The sequence below is a fragment of the Lactuca saligna genome, chromosome 7 (genome assembly GCF_052625555.1).
Source record: "Lactuca saligna cultivar CGN05327 chromosome 7, ASM5262555v1, whole genome shotgun sequence".
Taxonomy (NCBI): Eukaryota; Viridiplantae; Streptophyta; class Magnoliopsida; order Asterales; family Asteraceae; genus Lactuca; species Lactuca saligna.
The window spans coordinates 10,873,703-10,892,504 of NC_136423.1; the positions used below are offsets into that span (position 1 = coordinate 10,873,703).

At 35.3% G+C, this 18,802-nt stretch overlaps 1 protein-coding gene and 1 long non-coding RNA gene across 2 annotated transcripts; both read right to left on the minus strand.

Moving 5' to 3' along the window:
• Nucleotides 1-5,896: 5,896 nt before the first annotated feature.
• Nucleotides 5,897-7,289, minus strand: LOC145005954 (uncharacterized). Its single transcript, XR_013662724.1, has 3 exons — nt 7,051-7,289; nt 6,878-6,960; nt 5,897-6,360 (listed from the first exon to the last, which is right to left on the minus strand). It is a non-coding gene; the product is annotated as an uncharacterized LOC145005954 (long non-coding RNA).
• Nucleotides 7,290-7,994, minus strand: LOC145006655 (F-box/FBD/LRR-repeat protein At1g16930-like). The gene has a single exon (XM_078965733.1). The coding sequence runs from the start codon at nt 7,992-7,994 to the stop codon at nt 7,290-7,292; it is 705 nt and encodes a 234-aa protein (XP_078821859.1).
• Between the last annotated feature and the right edge of the window lie 10,808 nt (nt 7,995-18,802).

The window sequence follows — 18,802 nt, forward strand, 5'->3', positions numbered from 1 at the left end:
TACACGGAAACATGTCCTTGGCTAAAACTCATCCGACTCGCCGAGTTGTTCTTCAACTCGTCGAGTTTTATGACCATCTTCATCCAACTCGCCGAGTTTCTCATCCAACTCGTCGAGTTCACAGCTTTCTTCATCTGACTCGCCGAGTGGTTCATGCAACTTGTCGAGTCCATCCAATCCTTTTCCCATGCAGGCCTATTTTGAGCCATGTAGCGGCTCAAATTTACAGATCCAGGCTCCTAGGGCCTACTTGTCACGTAAAGTTGCAAACTTTACGTACATGCATTGTTTTAAAAGCTCTAAATGCTAAATCCAAGCTCTTAATGGGCCTTCATGCATCAAGGGAACCTTAATCTCGTCCAAAGCTGTAACTTTATGCTTCTATAATCCAAAGAGGGTCCAGATCTGAAGTTACAACTTTAGATCTAGCCCATAGCTTGCCATACCAACTTGATATTCTCATAAAAACCCTAAACTCATTAAAAGGGGAGGTCTAGATTGAATAAACGAGGGTAATAGCTTAATACCTTCCTAAAGATATGTCCACAGAAGTAGATCCGGATTTCCCCCAAGCTCCTTGCTTCAAACCACTTGTTTTCCCCAAGCTCTCCACACTAAAATCCTCTCTCCAAGCTTCAACACCCAATGGGCACACACAAACACGAGTTAGAGATGCAAAGGGAGCTGCAAAGGGACTGAAAGAGGCTTGAGCTTCTTTAAATAGAGGTGCAAACCCCGGAAATTAGGTTTTCACTTTCCAGCTCCTACTCGCCGAGTCCCACAAAGGACTCGCCGAGTAGATCACTTAATTCGCGATCCAACCCGCTGCTACTCGACGAGTAGGGCAACCAACTCGTCAAGTAGGGGCAAAACCAAGAACATTTTATTTAAATACTACCTGACAATCGTGTTACAATGCTCTTCATTTAACTATCATGGCCATGTCGTGGTCATCAACTCACCACATCATGGCATAAGGTTTTCCATAAAATCCTTATATATTTGAAATCCCTAAATCTTCATCTAATGAAAACGAGAAAAAGGGTGTTACAAATCGACTGCCCCACCGTCGATATATCGAAGTAAGCAAGACAACATAGATGAAAACTAACCAAATCGAGGTTTTTATTTTATAAAACCCAATACACAAATTCTATGAATTTTTACTTTTTTTAATGTGTTCTTGAATATTTGCACGAGACTTGGTCTTCGGGAATAATCTATGTCTAGACACAGAATTGAAGTCCATAAATACCTCTGTCGTCTATACAAAATGCTTGTTCTAATTATGTATTCTATAGCTGGAAGACATGAAAGAGTCAAGTGAAGAATCAGATTTGGCAACTTACTCACTCTATCGACCCCGTCTACATGTTTCGACGTCTTTGTTTTCTTGGATTTCTTCATGTATTTAAAGAGAGAGACAGATTGAGATCAAATCACATGCCAACCAGTTTATCAGTGAACAACTTGAACCAAAGGAAAATGCGTTTCTTTGTCCGTTGAGTTTATAAAGAAGTTTTTGTATTCTAGATATAATTCAGGGAAATTAATTAAACTAAGTATTAACCATCATTATAAATAGAATATTTGAGAAGAACCATTTTTTTTTATATATTACCTTGGTTTAAAGGAATATAAATTAATAATAAATATATTGTTATAATCTTTAATGTCATCTAAAAATATATATTACAAATACACTAAAAATGAAGATAAATTAGTCAATTAAAGAAAACTTTGAATATGTTTATGATTGGATGTTTGTGATGTAAATTATAGTTGTGGAAAGCTAAGGTGATAAAAACAATAAGATGTAAATATGTTAATTGCAGTTAAAGATGCTCTAAGTAATGGTTTACAATCTAGATGACTATGGTGATATAAGGTGGGTTTTCTGAGATATAAGATGGAATTAAGAGTTGTACTAAGAAAAGAGGGTAAGATACACTAAAACGAAAAAGCCCTAATACATCAAGCAACCCAAAAATCCGAATCACGAGAACAATATTAGTAAGAAATATAATAAAACAACATGGTTTCAGTCAGATGTGGACTCAATCAAAAGTTCTAACTCATTCAGCACTAACTCATTTAACAACGATCAAATGACACCTTACTGTAATTGTAATAAAAGGGAATACATAGAAATAAAGTTCAGTTGATTTTAAGAAATGAAGGTTTGTTGAAATCAATTAAATGACGTATTTCATGAATTTCCAAAGAACAATTTATTTTTTAAACGTAACGTAAGATTTAACCATAATTGAATTTAAGTTCGGTCAAAATACCACAAACCAAACTTCTTGTGAAAGAATCAAGTGAAGAACATGATCCGACAAGTTGGTAATCATATCCTTCTCTTCCGTACCTTTGGATGTCTTAATGCCTCTGTTGCTTTGGTGATGAGAGAAAAAATTATTTAGAGATTTTCATTGAAAATGTATTTGAATCATACACGAACATTATATCAAATAGATGATAAATAACAAGACGAGACATTTTCCACATAATGTGAAAGAATGTACATTTTGTGCCAAAAGAGATAGCGTTGTATGCAAAGTCGAAAAAAGACAAAACTCACACAAACTAAGAGATTTTCACAATGTAGAGGATCAACCACATGATAAAGTCATTTCTTACATATTTCATCAAATGCGTATCATATAATATTCCAAAACTACTTCAATGTATTTTCGTACATAACACAAAAAATGGTTATATCCAAACCCCTAAAATGGTTGATGTTAGAAAAGTCAATTAATGTTGTCCCTTATTTCCTTAAAAGACACAATCACTTTCTTGGTGCAAGTGGAAGCGAGATTCATCATCACAAACCAAAATTCAAAGGCAAAACGAGAGAGTGAGAAGCTCATATGAAAGTATGATTACACCTAATCTTGAACGAATATGATTCTGCTTCTGGTGATGCTTGTTGCCACATCATTACATCGGTCAAAAAAGCTTGATTTTCCATCGGTAGTTGATACTCAAGGTGATGCTCATGGTCTCAAGTTAGAAAAACTTGATAGATGATTGGACTATAAGGATGATTACAAAATCCCAACATAGGTTATTGTAAAATTCTAAACCATATCAGGATGTAAAACCTTTGTTCTCGAGTTCAACTAAACGAGGGAAAAAATTGATGGAAGTGTAACGCCTGTGTTTCTGGGCTTGCCATTTTTAGCAATGTAATAGTCTAGGTTAACCTTTGTAACCCGTTTTGAAATAATATAAGTGTATTATTTGAGTATTATGTGTTTTGTGCTTAATTGCTTAATTATGTGGTTTGATTAATTAAGAATAAAAATAAGCGTCAAAATTTAAGTGTAAAATAAACTTGATATCTTTAGATAATGTTGTATTAGTTGAAACAAGGTTTCCGAGGATATAAAGAATGCCGAAATCCGAGTTATAACGAAGAAATTATGATCTGTCGAAGTTTCGCGACAGAACCGACACGACACAGCGCGACGTAAAAAGTGAATTTACGTTAGAGCGATATTTAGCCTAAGCAATCTAAATGAAAGTCGTAGAATACGTTAAACCATGAGCGTGCATAAAAAGAACGCCCAAATCTGACTTCGTATGAGGAAGTTATGATTTTTTCGAAGTTTCGACTTAGCAGTATGCAGCCCGAATGCTCGATTTGAGATCGAGCGGTTTTTTAGCCGAAACAATCTAAATGAGAATTGAAGATCTCATTAATTGTAGTAAAACGATAAAAAGATAGGCGAAAACGGACGTCGGATAAAGAAGTTATGATTTTATAACGGAGTTTTCCTGTCCCGACCTACTAAAAATAAATAATAAAAATAAAGTCAAAATTATCCGACGGAGTCTAAATGAAAGTTGTAGATCGTAGTCTCACCTACTCGTGGATATAAAGAGCGTCGAAAACGGAGTTCGTATGAGGAAGATATGAATTTTTGAAGTTTATTTAATAAATTCGGTATTTAATTTAAATGAAAATTCGCTGATATTATCCATGGGGGGGAGTCACCGGCCTTATCCCCGTTACGCCACGTGTAACCAAAAATTACGCCCCACGTAAATCGAAGATCCAGCCCCTATAAAAGGAAGTCGAGTGCAGCCGAATTCTTTGTTCATTTCTTCCCGTTTTCTTGCGTTTTTGCATCGTTTTTCGTGCAAGAAATATCCCGAAGCCCCGGTATCATTCCCGAGCCCCGAAGCAAGTCCCGAGGCCTCAAAGATCCCGAGAAGTGCGGTTTCCGAGCCGAAGCTCTGCCCACGAGAAGTTCGATTTTTGAAGAGATCTTCCAGATCTGCTGAGGATTACTACTTTTGCAAGCCGTAGTGCTGTCCGATCATCTTCTGATCAAGTGAGTGTATACTACCTTTCATAAACACAATAATAATACAAGTATGGTTTGAGTGTATTAAGTATATTGTTGTTTATATGTGTGAGTGTGTTGTTACTTTCTTCTAACGTATAATTATGAAGTATTTTATACAAAATACGTGTTATGTGTATATTTTGTTGTTATGTGTGTGAATGTATATTCACTTTCTTCTACTTTACAGATCTGATTATTTCTATATGAAATACGTGTTATGTGTGTATGCCTCATCTGTTATATGGAAAATGTATTGATCGAGCATGTTATACAGGTTTTGAAAATATGTATAAAAATGTATGTTTTTATCTACTAATATGTTGGGTAGAACATGGGTAGATAGTTGGTGTGTAATAAACAGATGAGAGGCCTCGTTGTTGTTTTGATCCAGTCATCTAGCGGAATTTAGATGACGACCACGGACTTTTCTAGACAGTCCAGTGGAACGCTAGCAGGCTCATAACCTGTAGGTGTTAATAAACTTGGGTGTTCATTCGTTGTATTCCATCCCCCTCATGGTTGTCTTATTTAACTTATATTGCTGAGGAACCCCCGCAGCATGTGTTGTCACCCCGATGAAAATATTCTTAGATTAGGTCCCTTGTATTAGTTATTTTAGGGACATAAAGTGAGAATAACGGGAATGGGTAACTGGGTTATTGTTGGTTGATAAGAATTAATTTAATTATTTATTGTGGGTTGAAAACCCTATATGCTCACCAGGCTCCCAAGCCTGACCCACTCAGTTTTATTTGTATTACAGGAAGTGGCGCAAGGGCGTAAGATGGACGAACCATCAAGTTGTTTTGTTTACGAGTCTGCATATGTATATATTTGTTGAATGACTTGTAATGTTATCGTTTATGCTTATTAGTCTGTATCGGAACATGACACCCCGAGTTTTGATTATATAATGAAAATACATTTCTTTTATGAAATGTTTTGGTAAACATTGTTTTATCATGTTTTGTTTTGGGGAACAAATTCCGCAACTCTTTCAAATCAAAAGGATTTACTCTGAAATTATTTTAAAAGCATAAATGAAAATCGATCTTTTCTGGCCGAGATTTTGGGGATGTCACAGGAAGTGAGAATAAAAAAAAAATAGTGATTTATTAATTGAAAGAGATAGAAAGAAATGGAATGACAATGAAGGAAAATTTTCCCTCCTAACTCTTCTTCTAATTTGGAGAGAAATTAACAAAATATTTAATTTTCATTTCACTTCTTACCAAGTGGGGAGCACAAAATACAATTTGTTACTTTCCTTTCTCTTCTTTTCTCTCTTACTTTACTACTTTTTTCTTTTCTTTGCTAAAACTCATGAACAAAGTGTAAGTATCAAGCTTAAGAACTCACTCACGTCCACCAAACTTGAAATAGGTTTTGAAGTCCTCCATAAACCCAACAATAAAAGATAGCATCCGCCCCTTTTTAATTATTTTATGATATTATCAATAAAATCATTACTAAACATTGAATACTTTTAAATCAGTTCTATCCCAAAACATAAATGCCATAAACATGTAGCTATTGACTAGTATGTGCATTTAACCCAAATTTTAATACATCTCCCAACACAATTGTCCTTAAAATGAAGCAACATGAAGTCATGTGGTACAAACATACAAATCACATGAGATCAAGAAATCTATTTACCTTGTAACATGAATAGGTAGGTACTACTTACGGTTTACCAGAAAGCTGATAATAACTGATCTCATTAAGAAAACCCAGTTTGACAGTTGAGGAAGCTTTGTGAAACTTTGAGACTTGATTCATAGTCTCCACTGACCTCTCATGGAACTCGGCTTCATCACAATCCCATCTAAAAACCATTTCCTCCAATGCAATTCCATGCTCTAGTAAACAACGCACTAAATCAAGTATTAGCTTTTCCTTATAGAAATTAAGAAACTCGACTCTTTTCAGATGACGTGTCAAGATTCCTCTTCTTTCAGCTTCATCCAACTTCCAGTCTTCCCAGAGAAAAACATTTCTAGATCATCATAGAAAAGAAGATTAAGTTTTCATGTTGAGGTGCAAAGATCTAAACTAAAAGTTTGAATTCTTAATTGCTTTTTCATATCACCAGGATAATTTAAATGTCCCAAGTTGGAATCCTTTTCACCCGAAAAAAACAAATGATTTGCTTAAAACTTGAGTCAAGGGTTGATGAAATTTTGTCAAAAGCCTATTCGAGATTTGTGTATCTCCTATAAAATGCCTATGTGGCAAAATGGGTGGATGAGATACAAATTTGATCGAAATGTGTCTTGTAAGATTAGGCCAACCCATCTGACACATCATTTCTAATAGATTATTTTATTTTACTTATTTGATAAAATATATATATATATATATATATATATATATATATATATATATATATATATATATATATATATATATATATATATATATATATATATATATAACCGGATGTTATATGACAATACCTCTTCAATGATCAAATTGAGAGACTCCAAATGAGGAAGACATGTGAGGAATCTTACGAGTTTATTGATGTTAGGGGTATCATTGGTTCCTGTGGTTAGCTCCAATGTCTTGAGATTAGGTAGAGATTGAGGAGGGACAACTGCATATTTTAATATGTAATCACAATTTAAAATGCATAGACATTTTTAACCAAAATGAAGACTTGAAAATAAAGAGAATAAGCAACTACCTGAGGGAAACAGAGAGAAACAGAGGATGTCAATACTGGTGGACAAAGATTCTAAATCAGAAATTCTCTCAAACATATTATCCGGAAACTCAGGTGGAAAGTCTTCAGGATGAATCACAGCTTTCTTCAATGAACCCAGACTTCTGAAGATATACGCATCAGCTGTAAAAGCTCCAAACTCAAAAAACACCAATTTTGGGCAAACAATCTCTATGCGACCACAGGAAGTACGCACAATATCAAAAAGCTCTTTTGAGATTCCGGTTATCAAGTCTGAGATTCTTGAGATTTGGACATGGAATACAAAGAATATTGACTTGCTTCATCTTGCAGTCTATCAAACTCAAATCCTCAAGCAATGACAACCTTTTGAGAAAATCACATACATACACACCACATGTGGCTAGTAACACAGAATTGTTCATCTCAAGAACCCTAAGTCCTGAAAACCCTGTCATCCTAAACAAATTTACACGCCCGCTGTACAAATACAACCGTAATACCTCTAATGAACCACAAGTCCCAAGACAATCGGGCAAATCTCTAAGTTTCAACCAATGCCCACAGCAAAACAACAAGTGAAGTTGTTTGATGTTTCTCTTAACAACAGCCTGAATCCACTTTTCCACATCATATATACTGTAATAATTCTCACAACATAAACGAAAACTTTCCAAATTAAGGGAACTCTTTGCTAAAACCCCATCAACAAACTCCTTGAATTTGCTAGTTGAAAATTCCATTCTTCTAGAACAATCTATGTCAATGGAGGGAACTGAAGTCCACACATTCCTCCATCGTTTTGACAGAATGCTGCTTCTAATTGATTCTTCGGTACTTGGAAGACGTGAAAGAATCAAGTGAAGAACAGGATCTGGTAAGCTACAGATCCTATCATCACCATCTTTACGCTTTGATACATTTGCTTCAATGGACACTTCCATGCCTCTTTTACTGAAAAGTCATTCAAAAATCAGAATAACAAACAAATCGTTAAGGCAAACATTTTATCAAACAGTTTGTGAACACAAGAATGTACGGCTTCTACAGAGTGTGCGTTTGGCAGAACACCAATTTCAATACGCAATTGCATATACAATTGCCATACAACATGTTTTTATGTTTCTTGAACATCTGATTATCCAAACAACGAAACAAAATAACACTTTGTGTGTTTTATTTTCCTTGCAGTTCGAAAATTAGGATTTCCAGGCGATCTTGGCTGTATCGCACTTGTGGTTGAAATTGATATTTAACAAAACAAGAACACGAATAGAAACCAATAGGATCACGAATAAATGATATCATAAAATTTTTAAAACCCTAGATAATCGATTAATCCAGATTTGAGATGTCAGATCAATAAAAATCACATAATCGAGATATTCATTTTACCTGATTGCAACTGAGAATTGATTATGTTTGGTGTATTTCAAGTTTTAGAACAAAATTCACTGATTTCTGTCCATTGGACCTCTGGACGACCTTCGTTGCTTCCATATGGATCTATCTGATTGAAACTAGGAAGTAGTTGAAGTAGTTATTCAGTTTCCCGCCTTCATTTTGATTTTGATAGCTCGTTCTTGATTGCCTCTAATTTTTATTTTATTTTTATTTTTTTGAGATTCAAACCTGTCAACTCATTAAAAAGAAAATTATGTAAAATAGCCAAATGACCTTTGTAAGTGGTATCACTCGGATCGAAAAAGAAAATGTGTAAATTAAGTAATAGGGTTAAGTAACGACTGGGTAAGTCGTTTAATTTTTTTTTGTAAAAAATACATCATCATCATCATTAATAAATTATTATTATTATTATTATTATTATTATTATTATTATTATTATGTTTTAGCCCGCTTTTGTGGCCACAGAGCTGTTTTAGAGTGTTTTACTCATTGACTTGCCTAATTTACCTGACTCTTTTGTTTTAAAATTTTAGTTTATGTCTAGTTACTCATATCGTGTTATGGTCCTGCTAGATTATGGTATCAGAGCCATGGAATACTATGTGATATTACCTCATTTTACTGTTTATGAGTATATTCAGTAGATTCAAAAATAGTATTAAACAACTCATTAGAAACCACTTAATAGAAGAATATGAAGTGCCAAAGAATTTAGATCTTCTTAATAAATGGACAATTCCTAGGTTGTGTTTGGCGCGTCACATCTAGCTTATTTTTCGAGCTTTTTTATGTTGTCCTGTTTGACAAGCCAAAAAGTAGCTTATAAGCGAGCTTTTTGAAAAGCTACATAGACTAGCCTTTTAGGAGTTTTTTTTTTTTTAATTTTCAAAATATACCCCTTAATTAATTATAGAAACACATACTCTTACATGTCCTTTTATGTAATTTTATATATTTCAGCTAACTTTTCAGCTAGTTTTACCAAAATCATTTTTTATCAGCTAGCTTTTCACCTATCAACTAACTTTTCATTTAATAGATAGCTTTTCAGCTATTAGCTAGCTTTTCAGCTAACATCTAGTTTTTCAGCTAGTACGCCAAACATAGCCCTAGTATCAACCCTAAATTTATATATGAATTAGGAACCTTTGAAGAATTAGGTTTTATTCAAACTGTTAAAACTACAGAAGAAAATTGAACTGTGAATGAAAATGACATGACAGTTCAGTTAATGACCCCACAAGATATTGATAGGTATAAATATCTTTATAATTATTTACATATTGGTTTAGTACAAATTGCTTTTAAACCATTAACATTACAGGGATTACCTGAAAGCTTTTTAGCAGTCTTTACGGATGCTAGAAATAAAAATTGGAAACAATCTTCGATGAGTATAATAGAATCTAGTTTGTCCCATGGACCGATATATTTTAATGTTTACCTAAATTTACAACTTTCCCTGTCTGATAAAAATATTTTTCAAGCTTTAACATTAAATGTTAAAACTCATGGTTATAATTGTTTACCAGGCTCGGAAGTAATATGTATATGTTATCGTATATATTTTAAACCATTAAAAACTATGAATCCTAAATGTAAAAGAGTTAATAAACCTATAAATGAAACAATTTTAATAGAAAGTAATTTTGATATGTCAAAAATTACAACAAAAAAATCTATAAAATGGGATGAAATAAAATTTCCTCAACACTGGGTTTTAGAAAATAATGTACCACCCACACCCTTAATAAATAGTAATATAAAAAGTATTATACAAACTTCTGATCGCGTAGTTACTATCGAGTTTAACAAAGAAACAGAATATGAAAGCTACCTAATAAAAAGAACAAGATCTACAAGATCTTCACATTCATATATATCACCAATAGATTATAAGGTAGAAGTCCCTTCTACTCGTGCTTCTGTTGATATTAGAAAAATAAATAATTTAAATATACATGATGATATTGTGTATGAGGCGGAGGCATCTACTCCATCCAAAATGAATTTTACAGTTTAATGGATTTAAAAGAAAAAAATAGATTTTAGCCCTAGTTCTCAGGCAAGAAAAATTATTTGTGAAGAATTTTATTCAACCAATCGGACATTTTTAAAAGAATGGTTATTTGAACAATATTCTAAAGAGGAATTACAAGAAATCCAAAATAAATTTTATGAATATTTATCCTCTATAAATCAAATTATACATTTTATTCCTTGGTTTATTTATACTTTTCTACATAATATTCACAACATAGAAAGAGATTATACCGTGATCACAAGTGTATTTCCACCTCAAACCCCTTTTACAATCACAAATAATAATATTGCTATAAATTTTTAAGCTTATCAAAAGCTTTTTAATGAAAAGATTCTTACAGTAGACATAAATCATATTAACAGTATGATTCAACAATTAAATTTCCATAATTTATATTTCATAGTATTAGGAGAACAATTAATGGATTTACATAAAAAAATAGAAAATATAAATTTACTCATTAACAATAGTAAAAAAGATATAATAATATAGAAAAAAGATAAATGAAAACAAATAAATGCTACTATCCAACCCCCACCAAATATTACTGGTTACAAGTTAAAAAATTATGATTACATGTTAGATATTATGCAAGAACAAACGAAAAAATTATATATTAATACTACAAATAAAGACTCAGATGATGATTCAGATATAGATAATACTCATATAAATAAAATTAATAATTATGATAATAAATTTGCTAGAAAACTTATTCAAAGATTATATTATTATCCAAGACCAAGCCCTTAAGATGTCCTACATGAGGAACAAGAATATGAAATTAATAATAGTTATAACGGTAAAAATGTTTAGTGAGTGCATGCGCAGCTACCCTGTCGGCTCCTTCCCCTTAGACGAAGAGGTACCTGAAACCAAAACTGAAAAATACAACCACAAAGCTTAGTGAGTTCCCCCACCATACCACATACCGAACAACATACATATTATCGGGCAATAATGGGGAGCCCGACCCACCCATGTCAAGTAGTTATGGAGTGCTGACCAACCCGTGTCAAGCAGTTATGGGGTGCTGACCCACTCATGTCAAGCAATTATGGGGTGCTGACCTACCCTCCGGTTTATCTCAACCGACAATGGGACTATTTCACTCCTTACTACTAGCAACTCATAATCATATTATCATAATCATGTTATCATAATCATACTGTCATAATCATAATATCAAGCATTCCTTGGGTACTGACCAACCCTTCGGTCCTAACGACCGAGGTGGGGGACTGTTCCTTCCTGCTACCGCTATCACATACAACATATCATACTGGCACATAAAGCACATCTAATAATAGCAACCTAGATAATTATCACACAGACAATCATCTAACGACAATCCCTACTGGTGGGCCGACATTGTGGCTGTAGACCCACCTCTACTGGAAGGTAACTCACCTCGAAAACTGCATGTTGAATCTCGAGAAAAGTAGTCTCTAACAGCTACTCTGATGACTCCCAGCTAACATAAGGATTTTAGACAAACATGGTATGCATGCTTGGAGCATGGCATGACTATTGTTTTTATTCAAATATTAAGTTGATTAATCGAAACACAAATAATGAGTAATCAATATGGTGCATAGATAAAAGGTGTTTTTATTTACACTCAAAGTGTTGGGGCCATCTAGGATTAGTATTATTCTTGTGTTTCACTTTGAATGTTTTGACTTCCAGAATAAATTAGGCCATTCTTCTCGGATGACTAAGTTATTCAAACCATCCACACTCGGTCATATGTTGAAAGTAGATATGAATCAAGACTGTCATGAGTTGGTTTGCAGATGTCTAAGATGTTGGACATAGCAAGAGTTGCTACAACACTCATGAGTACTCATAAGTTATGAGTATTGGATTCAACCCACGCTCATTTGAATCACTTCATGGATTTTATCACGAGTGATCATGAGACGATAATATCTTATATTCTTCAAACCTAGAGATATGAGTTGTTACTATGAGTTGGTTACGAAAACGCATTGGTAACTCGCTACTATTAAACGTGCCTTTTTGTATGATTCAACAAGTAGTAGAACAAGCCATATGAGTCGAAGTTTATCCATTACTTTTACCTTCGGGATAAAAGAGATATTTGTGGGCCCCTCGATGATTTAGTGATGACACCCTAAGTGCTTGGCCAAGTCTGGACTGATTTGATTTGTTCAATTAGTCAGTCGTCATAAATCGGAAATCGGGAAACAAAAAATGGACAGAGAGAATGATTATAATCCATGTGTTAGTCCATATGATATCTAGAATGGAGGAATATATGGTCACTTATTTAATGGATGCATCATTTGATTTGTTCAGAGTTCGACAGTGGCTTTAAGAGCTACGATTGCTAGTCAAGTTATGAAGTTGTACCGGTAATAATAGTTTTAGACTTATCAAAGTGGGAGGCTGTTTAATTAGATGACTAAGCCCATAACTATTATTGGTATGTACTTGACCCGAGAGTAGCATGGTCCATTTGGGTTGCATATCATCAGGATAATTTGTTAGGATGGACTTTTGAGATAAGATGTTATATGTGATTTATTAATATATTATAAGTTATAATATATTGATATGGAATCATATGTTTTAATTAGTATTGATCAAGAATTAATTTAGAATTAATTTAGTGATCAAAAGAGACTAATTAAATCTATGGGGACTAATTATGTTAATTAGTTATATTTATATATGTTGGGCTTATGATCCATGTTGGACCAAGTTTATGTATGGATACATAAAGAGTTGGGCCACATTAACCATGGATCATAAAACCCATGGGTATGGATTTGGGTTATACCCATGACTCTTGAAATACCACACATATAAATACATGCATCATTACCTAAAAACGCTATTTTTGTGGTTACACATGAAGTTCTTGGAGTTCATGGGTGTTTTTGGGTGCATGCAGATTCTCTCTCAAGTTCATCCTTTGCCCATGGTGTGTTGTGATTCCACTTGAGGCTTCCACGCTATTGGGGCTTAGCTCTTAAGGCCAAATACAACAAGACTTCAAGCCACATAAAACGTATGTTACCATAACTAATATCTTATATAATTTATGTCAAATGCATGCTAGTTATAGGTTTAATGCCTTGGAAACCATTTGCATGTATAATTAGTGAAAACATAGATCCAATGTATTTAGGGTTGTATTTGTTGTTGGAATAGTGTCTAAGGCTGCAACTGTATTAGGCAAGTATTTGACCCGGTTGTTCATGGTCCTTTTGGGTTGCCTTCACCATAGCAACTTGATAGGATGATTTATTAAGAGAGATTAAATATTATTAGTATATTATGAGAATAATATAAAGAATAATATATTGTTATTTGATTAATATAAGTCATAGAATTAATTGGAATTAATTTGGTGACTTAAGGAGATTAATTAAATGAGAGAGTATAAACTGTCAATTGTTTGATAGTTAAACTTTAGACTATAAATCCTTATTGGATGAAGGGTTGGACGAATTCTAGGCTAGGATAAGTCCTAAATTCGTCCAAGGCATTATCTTGGAAGGATTTGGATTGCTTTGAGTAATAGTTATCCAACTATGGTTTAAGTTGTAACCCTTAAGGAGTCTACAAGTATAAATAGACCTTATGGGATAGAGAATTCGACACATCTTCAGAAGTAAGGATACTCTGGTCGAATTCCATCCCCTCTCCTCTCTCCCAAAATCATCCTCCTTGCTATTGGTGTTTGTAAGCCATTAGATGAGTAACAATTGTGACTCTAGAAGCTCCAAGACAACAAGATCAACAAGGAACTCAAAGGTATGATTCTAGATCTATTTCAATATTGTTTTTACATCTAAATAGTCATTAGAAGTCTTGGATTCAAAGCATGATTGATTAGAAAGCCTAGATCCAAGCATTAGGGTTTTGCATGCGCACATAGGAAAGTACTTATGGCTAAAACCCATCAGTGGTATCAGAGCATAGCTTGGTTTTCATTGAATTGTTGCTTGTATGAAACTAAACTGAAAAAAAAATCGATTTTATGTTTCTGAGTCATGGACTCGGCGAGTCCCATAGTGGACTCGGCGAGTTGGCCTGACTCGGCGAGTCCAGTATGGGTACTCGGCGAGTTCGAGCGTCAGGATTAGCCAAAAACGGGATTTTTTTCATATTTATCTTATGGAAAGTTACCTTAATCATATTATATCAACCCTAATCCGATTTTGTGATATATATGACTATATTTTTGATCTAATTGAAGATAATTATCAATTAATAAAATATATGATTTCATTATATGATAATTATTAATCAAATATGGATAATTATGTGATTTAGATTATTTGTTATTTGATCCTTTATGTTTTAAATGTTTAAAACTAGTCCTCAAGGTTTTTGAAATTTTGTTTTGTGATTAAAAGTTTAATTTAGACAATTTAAATTTCAAACCCTAGAATTTTACAAGTTTAAAATACAACCCTATACTAATATAATATTACAAGATTAATATATATATGTATAACTTAAATGCTAGTCTTACCATTCGTAGGCCTCATTCATGAAGCCGGTCTATAAGGTGGGTATAAGTTTGCGGTCTATAAAATGGCGCTTAATGGGTGTACACTCACACCCACCGCTCGCTTGATTGGTGGAGGGTCGTTAGCCGAACGGGTAGGATAGGGCAACCTCATCCTCTCATTAAAAGTATAATAAGAAATACAAAGTAACTACACGTTTTCTTAAAATTTCCCAATCTTAGTTACTTTAGGAAAATTGAATTGATGCAATCCCATAAAACTACACTTTGCACCTTGCTAAGAAGTTAGTGGAGTGTGTGTGGTTTACCGGCACACTAATTGGTTCTAAGCTAAGGTGGCAAAGGGTGATTCATTGTTTATCGTAGTTCGATGGAGCGTGTGTGGTTTACCGGCACATCGAATAGGTGATCGTTACAATGAAGGCACCACGATAATTTGTATGGTAATTCACACCCGCTTTGTGATCCTCGGTATCCCAGTCACAAACAAGAGGGGCATATCGAGATTTAAACATGCCATTGAAAAGTTTCAATGAATCTCATCCGAAACTAGGAATTCTCAATACATTTAGGACTTAAAGTTATGTTTTTCATGGTGGAGAATTAGTGAATCGTCATTCACTTACCTTCAAATTGTTTGCATATTAGATTACGGCATCCCTTTTCTAATGTGTAAATATTGTTGTTGGATCCTAGCCCTAATTGTTCTTATTGGGTGATAATTAGGGACTCATATTCTAATCTATCTTTGTCCTTTCTATTTGTAGATGTCGAACGCTAACAATGCTGCTGCGAGTTCTTTCACTTTGATGAACCTTTGTCAAAAGGTCACCTTTGATGGAACGAACTTTAGCGAATGGATAAGATACATTCGCACGATTGCTCGCTATGAGGATAAGGAGTATGTCCTCGATGAGAAGCTCGAGAAAATCAACCCCGAAATCGCTACTCCCGCCGAAATCATCGCTTTCGAAACTCACGAGCGTGATGCAACGAAAGTGCATTGCATCATGATCGCGACCATGAACTCCGAATTCCAAAAGTCCTACGAGGACATGTATCCGTACGAAATGCACCAAGACTTATTGGAGAGATACCATCAAAACGCGAGACAAGAGCGTTATGAGATTTTCACTAACATGATTTCCGCTAAGATGGGTCATGGAGAATCTCTTACCGTGCACTTGCAAAAGATGCAAAGGTATGTCGACTGCCTTCGCAACTTAAATGTTGACTTTGGGGAAGATTTGGCGATCGACATGGTGCTTCACTCTTTGCCTCCGAGCTACAATCAATTTAGGATGACCTATCACATTAACAAAGAAGAGGTCACCCTAAGTAAACTCCAAGGTCTCTTGAGGGTCGTTGAGAGCAACTTCAAGGACAAGTCTGTTGCACCAACTCCCAATCCACCCGCTGCTCCTGTCTTGGCAATTGGACAAGGAAAAGGAAAGAAGAGGAAGGCTTCGTCAAAAAACCATCGCAAGGTGAAAGCCCGAGATGGTGCCTCTTCTAGTGGGACCAAAGATGATCCCGCTAAGCCCTGCTCTAATCCGAAGGAGGGAGAGTGCCACCACTGCCACAAGATAGGACCTTGGAAGAGAAGCTGCCCGGAGTACCTGCAAGCCATCAAGGAAGGAAAGATCAAGCCATCTTTTGCAGGTATATATACAATTAAATCTAATGATTCCCATAATACTTCTTGGGTTCTTGATACCGGTTGTGGTTATCACATTTGTTCTAATGTGCAGGGACTAAGAAGAAGTAGAGACGTGGAGCATGGAAGAATAAATCTAATCATGGGGAACAGAAGATCGTCGCCTGTGACCAAGATTGGAGTGTATTCTTTAGTGCTTAGGAATAGTTTATCTTTAGATTTGAACAATTGTTGCTATTCGCCAGAAATGGCTAGAAACATCATTTCTTTTCATGGTTTGTTTAGACAAGGTTTTAGATTTTCTTTTAATAATGAGAATGGTTCTATTTTAGCTTATCTAAATGGTGTCTTTTACTTTGAAGCTATACCATGTAATGGAATTTATGAAACTGTTATGATTGTTGATAACTTAGGAAATGATGTTTTGTACTTAGATTCTTCCAATAGTATGGATAAGGCATCCTTATGGCATTGTCGTATTGGACATGTCAACAAGAAACGCATAGCCCAACTCCAAAATGATGGAGTGTTGGAGTCATTCGACCTTAGGGAAGATGAAACATGTGAGTCTTGTTTACTTGGAAAGATGACTAAGTCACCCTTCGCTGGTACGTGCGAAAGGGGTGAGGGTCTATTGGACCTCATACATACTGATGTGTGTGGACCATTTAGATCTACCACGAAGGATGGTAACCGCTTCTACGTGACTTTTACCGATGACTATAGTAGATATGGGTATATCTACTTAATCAAGCAAAAGTCAGAAACTTTTGAAAAGTTCAAAGAGTTTAAGAATGAAGTGGAGAATCAATTGGGCAGGAAGATCAAGATGCTTCGATCCGATCGAGGAGGAGAGTACCTAAGTCTTGAATTCTACGATTATCTCAATGAGTGTGGAATAGTTTCACAATTGATGCCACCTAGGACACTACAATTGAATCGTGTGGCAGAAAGGCGTAATCGAACCTTGTTGGACATGGTTCGCTCTATGATGAGTCGTGCTTCACTATCTATCTCTTTTTTGGGGGTATGCCTTGGAGACTGCCGCCCATATCCTTAACCGAGTCCCTACTAAGAAGGTTGCTAAAACACCTCACGAGATGTGGACGGGGAAAGCTCCTTCGTTAGCACATATCAAGGTTTGGGGTTGCGAGGCTTTCGTAAGACGAGATACTCACGACAAGCTCGAACCTCGTAGTGAGCGATGTATTTTCATCGGCTACCCGCAGAAATCCTTTGGATATCTCTTCTATAGACCGAAGGACAATGTTGTCTTTGTTGCGAGGAGAGGAGTTTTTCGAGAACGAGAACTCATAGGCCAAGGAGATAGTGGGAGGCAAATCGATCTTGAAGAGATTCAAGAGTCGATAGATGAAGGAACCTCTACCGCTGGCACTCAACCCGAGGAGGAAACTCCGGTTGAACCAATTGACATATGATTACCTCTTAGACGTTCCGAAAGAGTTAGGTTTCAACCCCAGTTATATGGTTTTCATATTACGACCGAAGGGGACACGTATATTAGTGATAGTACACTAATAAATCTTGATGAACCTAATAGCTATAAGGAAGCCATGGCAGGCCCGAAGTCTGCGAAATGGAAAGAGGCAATGGATAGCGAGATCCAATCCATGTATGATAACCAAGTTTGGAATCTGGTTGATAATGTGCCTGGACGTAAAACCGTTGGGTGCAAATGGATCTTCAAGAAGAAGACCGACGTGGATGGAAAAGTACACACGTTTAAAGCGCGACTAGTTGCGAAGGGCTTTACTCAAACTCCCGGAGTTGACTATGAAGAGACCTTCTCACCAGTTGCGAAGATAAAATCTATTAGAGTGATGCTAGCTATTGCTGCATTTCATGATTATGAGATTTGGCAAATGGATGTCAAGACCACTTTCCTTAACGGAAAGTTGGCTGAGGATGTTTACATGGCTCAGCCAGAGGGGTTTGTGGGTCCGAAGCATCCGAATAGACTGTGTAAGCTTGAGAAGTCCATTTATGGACTTAAGCAAGCGTCTCGCATATGGAATCTTTGCTTCGATGAGAAAGTCAAAGAGTTTGGATTTGTACGAAGCGAAGATGAATCATGTGTATATGTCAAAGCCAGTGGGAGTGTAGTAAGCTTTCTCGT

Bases quoted from the DNA above. Each gene is read 5' to 3' on its own strand.
- LOC145006655 (XM_078965733.1), bottom strand. From the start codon at position 7,994: ATGGAAGTGTCCATTGAAGCAAATGTATCAAAGCGTAAAGATGGTGAT.